This window comes from Ambystoma mexicanum, chromosome 10 (assembly GCF_040938575.1).
Source record: "Ambystoma mexicanum isolate Mex_15411 chromosome 10, UKY_AmexF1_1, whole genome shotgun sequence".
NCBI lineage: Eukaryota > Metazoa > Chordata > Amphibia > Caudata > Ambystomatidae > Ambystoma > Ambystoma mexicanum.
The window spans coordinates 111,816,104-111,828,913 of record NC_090932.1 but is presented as its reverse complement, the minus strand read 5'-3'; the positions used below and the strand labels follow the sequence as shown (position 1 = coordinate 111,828,913).

Below are 12,810 nucleotides of genomic sequence, written 5' to 3'. Positions count from 1 at the left end.
TTTTGCCACTCTTCTTCCGTGGCGAGCCCCACAGGTTTTCTTTTTTTTTCCCCATCTGTACCTGCGTGCTTTCCTCAGTTCCGCCATACCCTGAGAGAAAGTTGCCAGGGCTTCCATAATGCCCCCTTTTTCTCTCCTGGGGCCTCTGCTGGCACTCAGTACTCTTGTGTGGGCCTTCCGAGTCTTCGTCTGAGTATCTACTCATATTAGAGGCTGTGCCTTGTCTTTATGCAGTTATCCTGGGATGCCCCCGTCAAAACCCTTTTCTTTGAAGCTAAGCAGATCTAATTTCACCTTTCTCAGAATTGCTTGGGGCTGGGCCTGCCAGAAAAAAAAAATATCGATATCCTCACCTCCTCCTTGGGGCAATCATATGTTCTTGTTTTGCAGTTTGTTTTGGGGCTGTGCCCATCTGTCTCCCCCTGCACCTGTTGCAGATGATGCTGCAGTGCTCACTTGAGGCCACTAGGTGGTGTGCAGTAATTATGTTCCTCCGTGATCTGAGGAAATTTGATTGACAATAGGAGCTCTCCGCTCAATCAATTAATTATAATATGCCCGTCAGTGCACTCTGTGCGTAATTACAATCCTCTCACTCTGTCCACGGAAGTTTGCAATGGCGCCAGAACCTCTGAGGTCCCGGCGCGAACTTCTGTGCAGCATTGCCTCCTACCGAGGCTTCGAACGCTGGAGCTTTTCGTTCCCGTCGCGTTCCCTAGTGCAGATAAGCTCCACCAAGTAGTGACTGCGCTGCGGCCCAGAAGTCACACTGCGCTTCATAATCACATTCAGATTCTAATATCCTAGTCACAATCACACGTTATTAAAGAATTATAAATTCACTTAGATCAGCTGTTCGAGCAGCAAAGAAAGAGGAGGAATTATCGAAGTTGATGGTGGACTGTGGAATGTGATTGGACTAGAGGGATCCAGTGAAGGAATTAAACCTATGAAGCACAAACTACAGATTCACTCATGTCACCTTGGTATATAGAGTTAATTGTCAGTTTGTTGTTCATTCAGTTTTATTATTGGCTTCTCAAGAAGTAAAGAGTATAATCACAGCCTCCGAGTCTTGACATAGAATTTGTGTCAACATGGGCTAAGAACTCCTAATCAACATCGACAGAATCTTGATGCGAACACACAAACATTTAGCGAAATTAAGTTTACAAATATAGTTTGCAGGTAATGTTTTATTTCCCGGCATACTTAAAATGTGGCCTCCACCTCAACGTTAATGGAACTCTTACTCTGGTGTTTAAGTGTTGAAGGGTTGGGAGAATATTGTTTTGCTTTATCTTGCAGCAAATTAATGTTGACATATTTTATTCAAGGTATGGAGACATGAGGAAAGAAATCGGCTTCAGGATTAAAGATATGTGGTTTAACCTTGGTAAGTGACGTGGCATAGCATTCACGGGTGAATATGATGATTAGACCGAAGCCAGTGTTTTCTTCATTCCATGTTGAACATGCAAATTGCAGTGCAGCAAAAAATGGACGAACCAGCATAATAACCAGTGGAGGTCCATATTGCTGCTCTTTCATGATATTCTCCTGTGTCTTGACGCTCTCTTGAGATGGTTCTTGCAAGCAGCTCTTATGTACAGGGATTCAGCAGGCAGCAGCAGCATGTGTGAGCCCCATAGTCTTTACATGGGCTGGGCTGTGTATGCAAAGTGCAGCCTAGCATTTGGATGCAGTGTGGGGGGACTCCACAACTCTCTTTAACCTGGGCCACATCTGCTAGGTGTGGCCCTGGGAGCGATGGTGGGCCACCTGATGGGGGCGGCCCCTTTAATTATAGGCAGCCTAGGAGGGCTTAAAATGGGTGCACCCCGCTGTGGAGAGTGCTGCTAAATAGCTGAGCCTGGGGCCGGTGGCGACAAGAGTGTTACCTGGGTAGCAGAAGTGAATTGGGCGCTGTAAGGGGAGCACCACCATAAAGGCCCGGGCCGTGGTGGTCAAGCAGGTCCTTTTCTCTAATTGTTATCCTTTTCGCATCCCTGTGCAACTCTCGCACCGGGAACTGATCCTTTCATAGATTTTCTTTTTACCCCTGCAAGGGTGGAGGGCGAGTTTTGCACGTATCCCATTCAAACCTGTATCACCTACAAAGTGGTCATGACCAAAGCACCATTCTACCTGGTCAAGAAACTCCTCTCCAGATGTCAACGCACCACCAGAAGCCATGACATTGCCAGACTGAAAACAAATGCAAGAGGGGAAACCACTAGGAAACAGGCCTATTCTTGCTATGCACCCTGTCTCCGGAACAAGTTACTAATGCATAATAGGCTGCCCCCTCCATCCTACACTTCAGGAAGGGCCTATAGACCTTACTCTTCATATAACATTTTGCCGGTCACAACTTTTAACCCTATCTCTTCCCCCCTCCAGAGCTCACATATCTCCATGCATGCCCTACCCATTACAGCTACCCCGGCACCATATCTGTAAACCCCTTGATGCGTCCCTTATTCATAGCACTCAGTTGCTTCCCGACCAAGCTTGTGCTTTATTAACCCATACATACATTTAAATAGGGAGGGACAGAGAAGGTGGAGAAGATTAGATTAGAGTGGAGTGATAAGAGGCCGGTCATTTTCACTGCCCGAAGAAGCAGTAATGACGGGATTGGGCGGCAGCCTTGTGGCCACCTTCAGATCAGAAACAAGTCAAGGCCTTATCTGCACTTAAGGGGAGGAATTAATGGAGTTAGAAGTGAAGTAGATCTTTGTCTGTGCTTTGATTGTAGAAATAGGTATAGTGTTCCCAGCTAGGTGTGAGATTTTACATGCACTCTGCTTCGGGTGGAGGGAGGGGATTGAGGAGGTAGTCGAGTGGTAGTGGTAACAAAGGACCTTTTAGTTGAGCTCCATTTTGAGTCCCTTACTTCTGCAGGTCAAGCTGCGGGTGTGCAGCTTGTGATGGGCAGACTGATCTGTTCAAGAATGAACATTCATTTTGTCAGGGCCCGTGTTGAAGTGGATTGGCCCGTCTGAGGCACTGCTGTGAAATTTCATTTATATGTAAACCTCAAATCTCTTGTTTCAGGCCCCCACAAGATCAAGTTTATTCCTGCCATGGTGGGTCCCATCTTGGAAGTCACACTAGTGCCTGAACCTGAACTGCGTAAAGCCACTATCCCCATCTTCTTCGACATGATGCAGTACGAATTCAACTTCAGCGGGAACCGCAACTTCCATATGGTGAGAACAGTGGGAAAATCTGTGGGACCGCCCCTGGGAAGGGGGTGCTGAGCCATGGAAGAAATTGCTCAACAGTGGGTTTCTAGAAAATAACAAGAACCTGTGCAGTAGAGTACAGTGCTTCTTAAGCACTACATCGAATGAAAAGTACATGAGGACTGATAATGGACAATAGACTACAGATAATTAATAACCAAGCACATGCTGGCCATTTTGGACTGCATGGCAAACAAGCTGCTCCTCTTTTCCACTGCCTCTGTGCTCCCCTCCCGTTCCCTGCTGACAGCTCTCATGAACGAATGGGAGGGGAGTGCTCCAGGTCCCCACCTCGGGAGAGGTCATTGTCACTTGGGATAATGCACACCCTCAACTTTTTGCCCTTGATATCTCACCTGGGGAAATAACTTGCGGGTCACTCATTGTCCCGTGACAAGGAAGCCTGCCTCGATCTAGAGGTCTTAATTGTTGGAATGGTAAAAATTGAAAGTCCTTAAATTCGTATCAAAATGAAGCTAGTTTCCTTCTCGTCGAATGCCTTTTGGGAGGCGTGTCAAACTAATACTATGAACAGCAAAAGCTAAGCTCCTGGTTAATCTGGTTAATACTTTTTGCAACTGGGCATTATTATAGATTCTTCTTGGTGGATAATTCTATCATTTCTAGGGTATACCATTAAAACGGTTTGCCATCTATACAGGGGTATTGCCCTAGTAGACTTTCTGAATTAGACAAGCTATTTCAAAACATGGGATAAATGGGGTATTAGCCTATTTGATCGAAAAACATTTGACCTTTTCAATTTGACCGAATTGTTTTGATTGTTTTTTTGGTCACATTAAAATAAATATCTGGGGAAGGGTAAAGAGAATAGGTTAAGGTGGGGCGAAGTGGGGTCGAGGGGTTGCGTGATCTCTTCACCCACATTTTTGACAAAAAAAAGACCAAATAAAATAGGTACAATTGTGAAAGGTCAGATATTTTCGACCAAGTAGGGGTAAACCCTAGATGGGACTATTGGGAATTTTCATTATTGTACCTACTGAGGTCTGCATTCCCTTGGGGATACTTTCACAGAATGTTACCATAGTCTTGATTGCATTACTTTGTATTTTGTATTTGTATTTATTTTGTTTATATAGCGCTTTACTCCAAAACGCTGTACATTTTAACAACTGGATACATATAACATTATAACAGTAGAAGCAATTTACAATTATGAATCAAACCAACAAAACAGTAAGTAGAGCAATTAAAATGAGAGGAAAGAGGGAGAGTAGAGCAATTAAACAGAGGGAAGTGTCAGGCTTACTCAAATCTGATGTTGTCCCCGGAAGCTGCTGAACCCCCGCAGTCCCCTTTGGATGCTAACCTCTTAACTGGTATCAAACAGTTCAGTTGAGAGCACCCCCAAGGGAAAGGGGGAAAATGGGACAAAATAATAAACTTCAGGTTTTGCTCAGCTTCTTTATCTGTCAACCTGTTGGTAAAAATAACAACAAATTCACTTTAGTCACTAACCTTTGAATTCCTTGGCTCTGACTTCTCTTTATCAATTTAAGTAAATAAACACGCCACCATACCTGATTATCCTCTGTGAATAACGTAGAGGACGTGTGTGAATTCTACTGAAGAAAACAGAAAAATAGTCTCAGATGCTCTTACTAATTTCTTCAATTCGGTATTGAAAAACTGCTAATCTCTCTCAGTTTAATGAGTTAATCTTCTAGCAGTTTAGATGTCATTTACCCAAACAACCCGCTGGAAATATAATACCTGTTGTTCGTATTAATTTCTAGCTTCAACACAAATTCCAAAAATGACACTCTCGCTATTCAATTTAAAACTGTTTGTTTCCTGAATATATAAAGTGTTCATTAATTGGATCTTTTGCTTGCAAAGAAGATCGCTCATAAAAGAAGCGTTCTTTTAACCAGAGTATGCGCATGCGTGAAGATATTGTTTTCTCCTTCTAAAATGGATGCGCACATGAACAAGGAATAGAGTTCAAAAATGAAACTGGCATGGGCGCATGCGTAATGGAATAGTATTCCACTCTTCTTAATGTGAATTGTTCAAACTGGAAAGAAGAAATTCCTCAGTTCCGGACACTAATCCTTGAAGAGGCAGCCCAGTGATGATCACGCGCCAGGTTAGAATGTTAGTAAATAAAACATAACGCCTCTGAGTCGCGTGGCTACCACACTGTCACTTGCGCAGACAGTGTAAGATTTCTAACGCTAGTCCGACGTTAAGAAAAGCACTGTTACAGTCAAATGGAACAATACTCAATAATCTTTTATACGGCCGAAAAAACACACGACGCTAAAATGATAAACAGACCTCCACACTCCAACTTGCCAGGTGCAAAAAATGTGACGCAGTTCAATAAATTTAAATACAGTTCTAGAAGTTCTAAAATAAATTCTGAAAGAACGAAATGAACTACTAATTAAACAAAAACTAAGAAAACAGGAACAAGTTAATTAATGGTATTGATATTTAACTCCTGCTTGAATATCACAAAGTTCCATAAAATATAAAGAATTCACTTAGCTTGCTTCTTTCTTTCACTGGAACGTTTTCTAAGTTTCTTCTTAATTCTCCAACACTTTCCTGATCCAAATAAACAATTTTAGGCACAAGGGCCTAACTAAAGTTTTCTAAATCTTAAGAGCTTCAAACATAAGACCTTCCAGCTGGGCTTCTGACAATGAAAGGCGGTTTAGAATGTTCCAACAATGCCTTTCTTTTACTTCTGACCAATCACTGATCCTTTTGGAAGTCTCCATTTTGGCTTGGGAAGCTCTCCACACTCTGCACAGAAAGTTAAGGCCCAAACCATACTTTGTTAATCATATCCTCATTCCACCACATTCAACCATTTTCGACCAAGTAGGGGTAAACCCTAGATGGGACTATTGGGAATTTTCATTATTGTACCTACTGAGGTCTGCATTCCCTTGGGGATACTTTCACAGAATGTTACAATAGTCTTGATTGCATTACTTTGTATTTTGTATTTGTATTTATTTTGTTTATATAGCGCTTTACTCCAAAACGCTGTACATTTTAACAACTGGATACATATAACATTATAACAGTAGAAGCAATTTACAATTATGAATCAAACCAACAAAACAGTAAGTAGAGCAATGAAACTGAGAGGAAAGAGGGAGAGTAGAGCAATTAAACAGAGGGAACAGGGAGGGGTGAAGAGGGGACCTAGGAGGGAAAACAGAAGGGGGGGGGTATGAGGGCGAGAATTACAGCCCCACCACTGAGGTCTTTTCTGTTTCACCCTTCCTGAACAGGTTAAAGTCTGTGTAATAGTTTCTGATGAAAGTTGTAGTTTCTCGCCCACCCTAGTCTCAATGGACAGAGGATGATCTAATTTAATGCCTGAGGTTTTCCCTTTTACTGACAAATGCTGTTTTCATCAATATCGAACACTTTATACTCCTGTGCTTGTTTTGAAAGGCCATTGTAGGTGCCCACTAAGATGAGGTTATTTTGGAGCTAACGTGGGAGAGAATTTATATATTGATTTGAAAGGGCAAGTATTCGGCTCCAGTGAAAGAACAAGTGAGCATCATTGAATAAGGTCCTAAGTAAGTGAAAGCAGTACTGTGCTGATAAGATATTTGGGTTTTCTGTGCATAGCCTTCCATCCCTGTGATTTGATGTACGGCTGGGTTACACATAGGTGGAAGCAAGGTCAGTGTTGGGGAAACCTTTTTATTTTTTCTAACTTGCCCAACTACTTCAGTGGGGGGAAGGGGCCATCGTATCTGCTAATCGTTTTGAGACCCTGAACTGATTTTTGGGAGTGAGGTCTTTTTGAACTTCACACAAACCCTTGATTAATTTGTTCAGTTTTGAGTGCACTGGTGAGCCCTTAAATGGTAACTGAGTGTGGGAATTCTGTCTCCCATTTAAGTCAACAGTATAGTACTACTACTTCCTGTTAGGAAAGAGTTCTCTTCTGCCAACTTTCCCTCCATAGTTTCTATAAACCCCCAATGTTTTTGATTTTTCTGAATTTTTTAGGGCGAGTAAAGCTACTAACTTCACTCCCCTGGCCTTTTGCTGATTTATGGGGAAACTGATCAGTCCTTCAGACTATCAGTACTAGAAAACTGTTTCCCTTGTTACTTTTTAACATTGCACACATCTTACAATGCAGTGCAATGGGGAAACTTTTGTATCAGCCAAGCCTTTTACACTTGGGATTTTTTGTTAATTTTATATGGGCCTAAAGACAAGCTGGTGGCAGCAGATATTTTTACCATTGTGTTATTTGTAGTATGTCTACTAAAGTTGGCTAGGGCCTTAAAATGGCCACGCCACAAGATTTTCACTTGTTCTTTGGTCATATTATTGTTTGACCTTCTTCCTGCCTTGCCAGGTCAGGAAATCCGATATATAAAGGCATGCATCGAGTGAAACCAATAGTTGTCTCTGACTGGACAACTACTGACTGTTTCAATGGTGCATATCCTTACCATTGGTGGACTTGGACTTGCTTCCAGGCTGAATTTTTGATAAGTAGAGGACTCCTGCAGCCAGTTCTGCAGAATAGCATTGAAGTCAAGAATCCCTTGCAGAAGAACAGCTGACTGAAGATCCGAAGAAGACTCCTGAAGAGGCCCAGCATCCCTTCCTGCGTCTGGCTTGGCAAAGCCCTGTTGGACTTCCTGATCTGAGAAGGCCCTGTGTATTGTCTCAACTCCCGGACTGGTGGGACCAACGAGTCTCAACCTTTTCTCGAGAGTCAAGCCAACTGAGCTGTTGGAATTTCCCATGGAGCACCCAGTGGACTGTCCCACTCTCCAGTGGGCTACCTCGCTAGATCCGTCGGAATTTTTGCGTTTGCACCTGGTACTTTGGTGGTTGCAAGCTTGCAGTACAAGTCACCATCCTGCTGAAATTTCAGCATCACAGCCTCAAGGGATCCTGTTCTGTTTGGACTAATACAACCGTGACTGGAAACGCCTGCCATCTGTGTAAGGTGGCTGTTGCTGAAACTCTCCTTTCCCGCCCTGTGAAGTGTCCTGAAGAGGGCGGGCTTGGTGAATCTTGAATTTCTACATAGCCAAGGGTTGCACTCCGCTCCTGGACGCAACCGGAAGAATCCTTGCCTCCGCAACTCCTACCCACCTCACTGCAGGAAATCCAACCTCCAGCGAATTCCCACTGCACCCCTACCCCTCCAAGTCAGCCCATCAAGTCAGGTGAGTGAGTAAACGCAAGGCATTTGCCTCCCCTTGTTCTCCATGGGATAACGCTGAGAACAAATCTCTTTTCATCCTCCCGTTCCATACCACTGCCTTTTGGTCGTCGAACCTGGGTAGTACCATCTGAAAGATAAGAACGCATTTTACTTACCTAGTAATATTGTTGCATCTCCTCTTTTGAAAAATCACCAACACTAGTAACTTCTCTGCTACAGATACATTCTAGGGAGAAGCATTGTCGCTCCAGTTACCTTTGGGCACAAAGCCCCATTCTTTGCTGAAGTTCGCAAATATCACTTGTAACTGCTTCCATCTTTACTGTATCACGTTACTTGCCTCCTGTGAGGATATAAGTCATTGAATGGTGTGACGAATCTGGTCAAATTCGTCCCTTCTCCCCAGAGGCCAGCCACCCCCTGTGAGTCTAGGGACGTGAACCCGCTTCGCAAGACCTGTCCTAATGGTCTATGCAAGTGGGACCTCACTGGGAGTGACTTGCTTCTCAGGGACAAGGACTCCCAGTCCGAGAAGGAGCTCCTGGACCTGACTATTGTGTCTGCCTATATAGCAATTGAAAAGACTATTATTACTTCTGTTTGAAAACCATCAAATCGGGACATTTCTTATACCACCTTGAGCCGAAGTAATGCTGAATTTCCCCTGAGCTCCACAGTCGAAGAGCATCAACAAAACCCTCTTGTTTGTGATCTTGCTTTGGTTTCATTGAATAGTGACATTGCCTCAAACTCTTTGATGCCCAGAAATCCTCCATCCACCCTGTTGGCCTCGGGTAAATCTGGAGTTCATCCAATGCATCATAGCCAAGGAAGAAGGACACAACCCCTTGTCCGTGATGACATAGTTAAGCACATCGCTGTGATACCTCCGGGTCTGGGCGCTACAAACAAATACAATACATAAATAAATAAACAGGAGGAACTGAACGAGGGGGAATCTTCTACTATAGGGAGGATACCTTCGCAAAGGCGTACCTCTGTGGAGATGATGTCCTGGAGGGGGCAGATCCACGCTGACCCGGCTGAGTCGTGAGAAGTGAGCCTAACGCTATCCATGCGCCGGACGACTAGCATACCGGAGGCAAAGAAGGAGGCAGGGAATCGCTCATTTCCTCTCGTGGCAGACGTTCACTGCCAAGACACACAGTTTCAGGGAAGCGGACACTCCGACGAAGAGACCACTGCTGAGAGGTACATGTACCACAAGCCAAAGCTGGGAGAGCTTATGCGAATTCGGGAACCTGAGAAACCCAAACGGGCAAGCGTCCTTGTGAATCTGATCAACAGAAAAAAATAATCTTTGCATATACGTTGGGAAAACCGCAAGATTACGGGAGCCTGTAAAACCTGAATGGGTAAGCAACCTTTATAAAGCTGAACAAGAGGAATAGTAACCCTTTCTATACAGGTTGGAAGAACCCACAAGGTTACTGGAACCTCGCAAACCCGATTGGGCAATCGCCATTGTTAATCTGAAAGTTGGGAAAGCAGACAAGCTTACGGGAGCTTGAGAAGCCCAAAGGGGCAAGGCCCTGTGTGAAACAAATTGAGCTGCATATGAACATTTTGCATCCAAGTTGGAGAAGCCTTCGAGGTTACAGGAATCTGAGTAACCTGAGTGGGCAAACGCCTTATGTAAAGTTTATACTCAAGAATGAACAAGTCTACCAGAGAGCCATAAGACTTCGGGGAGTCCAAAAGCCACAAACTTGTTTTCAAGAGATTTGGGTTAAGAGAAAACGTATTGAAGAACCTTTCTTTTGAACTAACGTCTGCAAGAAAGACGTGAACTGTTGTCAAACCTTAAAAATATTGAAAGAACTCAAGTGTTGGGACAAGCAGAAATCGAACCTAGAGACTGTGTCCTGGTGTCCCCCTTTTGGTTGTTTTTCTAAAGTGGTAGGTCCAGTTAGCAATGAGGATTTGGGCAGAAGATTTTTATTTGGACTTTGACAAACACCCTTAGTTTTAGTTTTGCTATGTAGGGAACTTCACTCATAGAAATAGGGCAACCTCTGGTGAATGTATGTTTTTATTGAGTATTATACGATAGTATCACCTGCTTGTTTAAACTTTAAGCATGTGTATTGTATTTTTATACATTCCAGTCTAAACTGAATTATTGTGTGGTTTGTATGGACTCATTGTGGACCCCTGACCTCATTCACACCCGCCAGACAATAGCCTTGACTGCTCTCCGCGTTTACCATAATTGGGTTTTGGCTAATCTCTGAGTTCACCAGGCCAGATTCTAAAAATCCATTTTAACATCCCCATAGGGACAGTTGTGCAGGGGACCCACATTTTTCTTTTCACTTTAATTTTACGCTTTTGGCTGCGTTCCTGTTCAACTTTTTATCACAACCTTTGTCTATTGCCTTCAGTTAAGTACTCCAGTATATTTGTTTTTTGTCTGGATCCTTGCAAATTTTTGAGATGAAAGAGGTCCTTTTACCTCAATAATCTGTTTTACACCTTTTGTTTGGGATGCACTGGTCAGTCCCTGGGGTTACCAGTACTTGGAATGCATCTCCCTTTATTTTACACCTTTTTACAGTGTAGCATAAGTCACCTTCAGTGGAGTGTTACAGGGACGCTTTGTGTCCCTTTAACCTTTCTTTAAGTGACTTCCCAGTTACATCTGTGGTATGCATTAACCAGGCTGGTAGCAGTGGACCTTGCCTTACCTTTTTTTCCAGTGCACAGCTGTGCACCTTCATTTTGTACCACGAAAATGCCTTTTTAAGTGCAGTACACTCAGTGGCTGCTCTTCGTGATGCAAGATCTGTTCTTTACGCCATCTTCTTAGACGGCCATTGTCCTTGCTCCGCAGGTCAGGAATTGCCTTATAATGTTATCCACTTTGTGGTAGTCAAGCCCTTGACTCCTGGTAAGTGCTTTGTGTATGTGAACTTGCCGAAACAGGGTTTCGAGATGTAAAGAACGTATGGTGGCAATAGTAAGACAGACAAAAGTGACCACAGTTAAAGGGTGTTTATTGAACTTTTGCAAGGGCATGATAAATGCATATCTAAACCTAAATCTAAGATGGGAGAAAGATAGATCGTCAAATAATAATCATGCAGTGCTAGTGGAGGCTTGTCAAATTAAAAAGGCCCTATACTAAAAAACCTATTGCCAATCCTTACCAAATAGTGTGAGATAAAGTTCATGAAAAAGAAAGAAGTGTTCCAAAAATGATAAATCGGGATGATTGGGCCATTGGCCTCCCTTCCCCACCTTTTCTGCATGCGGCAAGGTGCACACTCTGGCTTCGGTGGCACAAGGATACAGTTCTATTTTCACAGTTCAGGACTTCATATGTCCAAGTCTCTCTGCTCCTTGCAAGTCTCTTTACTCAGAGGGCCTGGTGTATACAAAACCACGCAAACGTTCTTTTCCTTTTACCAGTATTCAATTTGGGCGTTCGCCCTGGACCCTCCTCTTCCGGGCTCAGATCCCTTTCAACTATGTTCCTATAATTTCTTCTCAGGTGATTCATGGTTCACCCCAGAAACCCCTCAGCTAGGCTCAGATCCCTTTCTCTTTGTCAATTAGTCTCCCTCAGCCGGGTTTGGACCAATTTCGATGTACTTTAAACTATCGAAGACTTTCGAATGTGCACAGGATTTAGCAAGACCCGTTGCATGATCACTTCGATCTCTGTATTCCTTTTTCTCACACTCCGCATCAGTTGGATAACTAACAGAGACATTCGAATTGCTGCCGGACCACTCTGTGTATGGTATCTTGAGTTTCCTCCCAAGGTTCAATTGCAAAGTTCAATTACTTCTTTGATTCCAATTATACTTGCGTCGGTCCTTGCGTGTGCCTCAGACACTGTTCTCTTTGGGTATTATCATAATTGACTTAAAAACATTTGATCTAAAACATTTGATCGAATTGTTTTGACCTTTTTTTCAGTCACATTTAATTAAATATATATATATGGGGTGGGTAAGGGTATAGATTAGGTTGAGGGGAAGTTGGGGGGGGCTTGTGGGGGTTCTCCCCCCACATTTTAGACCAAAATAAAGGTCTATTAGATTCTATCAAATGTGATTAGGCCAAATAGACCCAAACCTCTCTTTGTACCAAGTTGCCGCTTGCAACCCTGGTTCAAAACACAATCTGGTTTGCTATCCGTCTCCCACTCACCGGCTATGCTGCCTTTTCTGATGCTGCTTTGTTGTAGGAGCCAAGGACTGTACCACGGTGGCAAGCACTCCTCCCCGCCTTGGTGAACGACGTGGGAGAGCCCCGGCCAACCTCCCACACACTGTGTGGGTTTGATCAGCCTTAGTTTCTGGTCTTCGGTTTCTTACTTTCCAAGGCTCATGAAAG

At 43.6% G+C, this 12,810-nt stretch overlaps 1 protein-coding gene across 1 annotated transcript in view; it reads left to right on the top strand.

Moving 5' to 3' along the window:
* DOCK5 (dedicator of cytokinesis 5) overlaps positions 1–12,810 on the top strand; it is a 1,209,967-nt gene that overhangs the window by 785,077 nt on the left and 412,080 nt on the right. The window contains exons 32-33 of the mRNA XM_069617597.1: positions 1,338–1,396; positions 3,061–3,215. Of these exons, the coding sequence (XP_069473698.1) occupies positions 1,338–1,396; positions 3,061–3,215 (214 nt within the window). The remainder of the gene's footprint in view (positions 1–1,337; positions 1,397–3,060; positions 3,216–12,810) is intronic.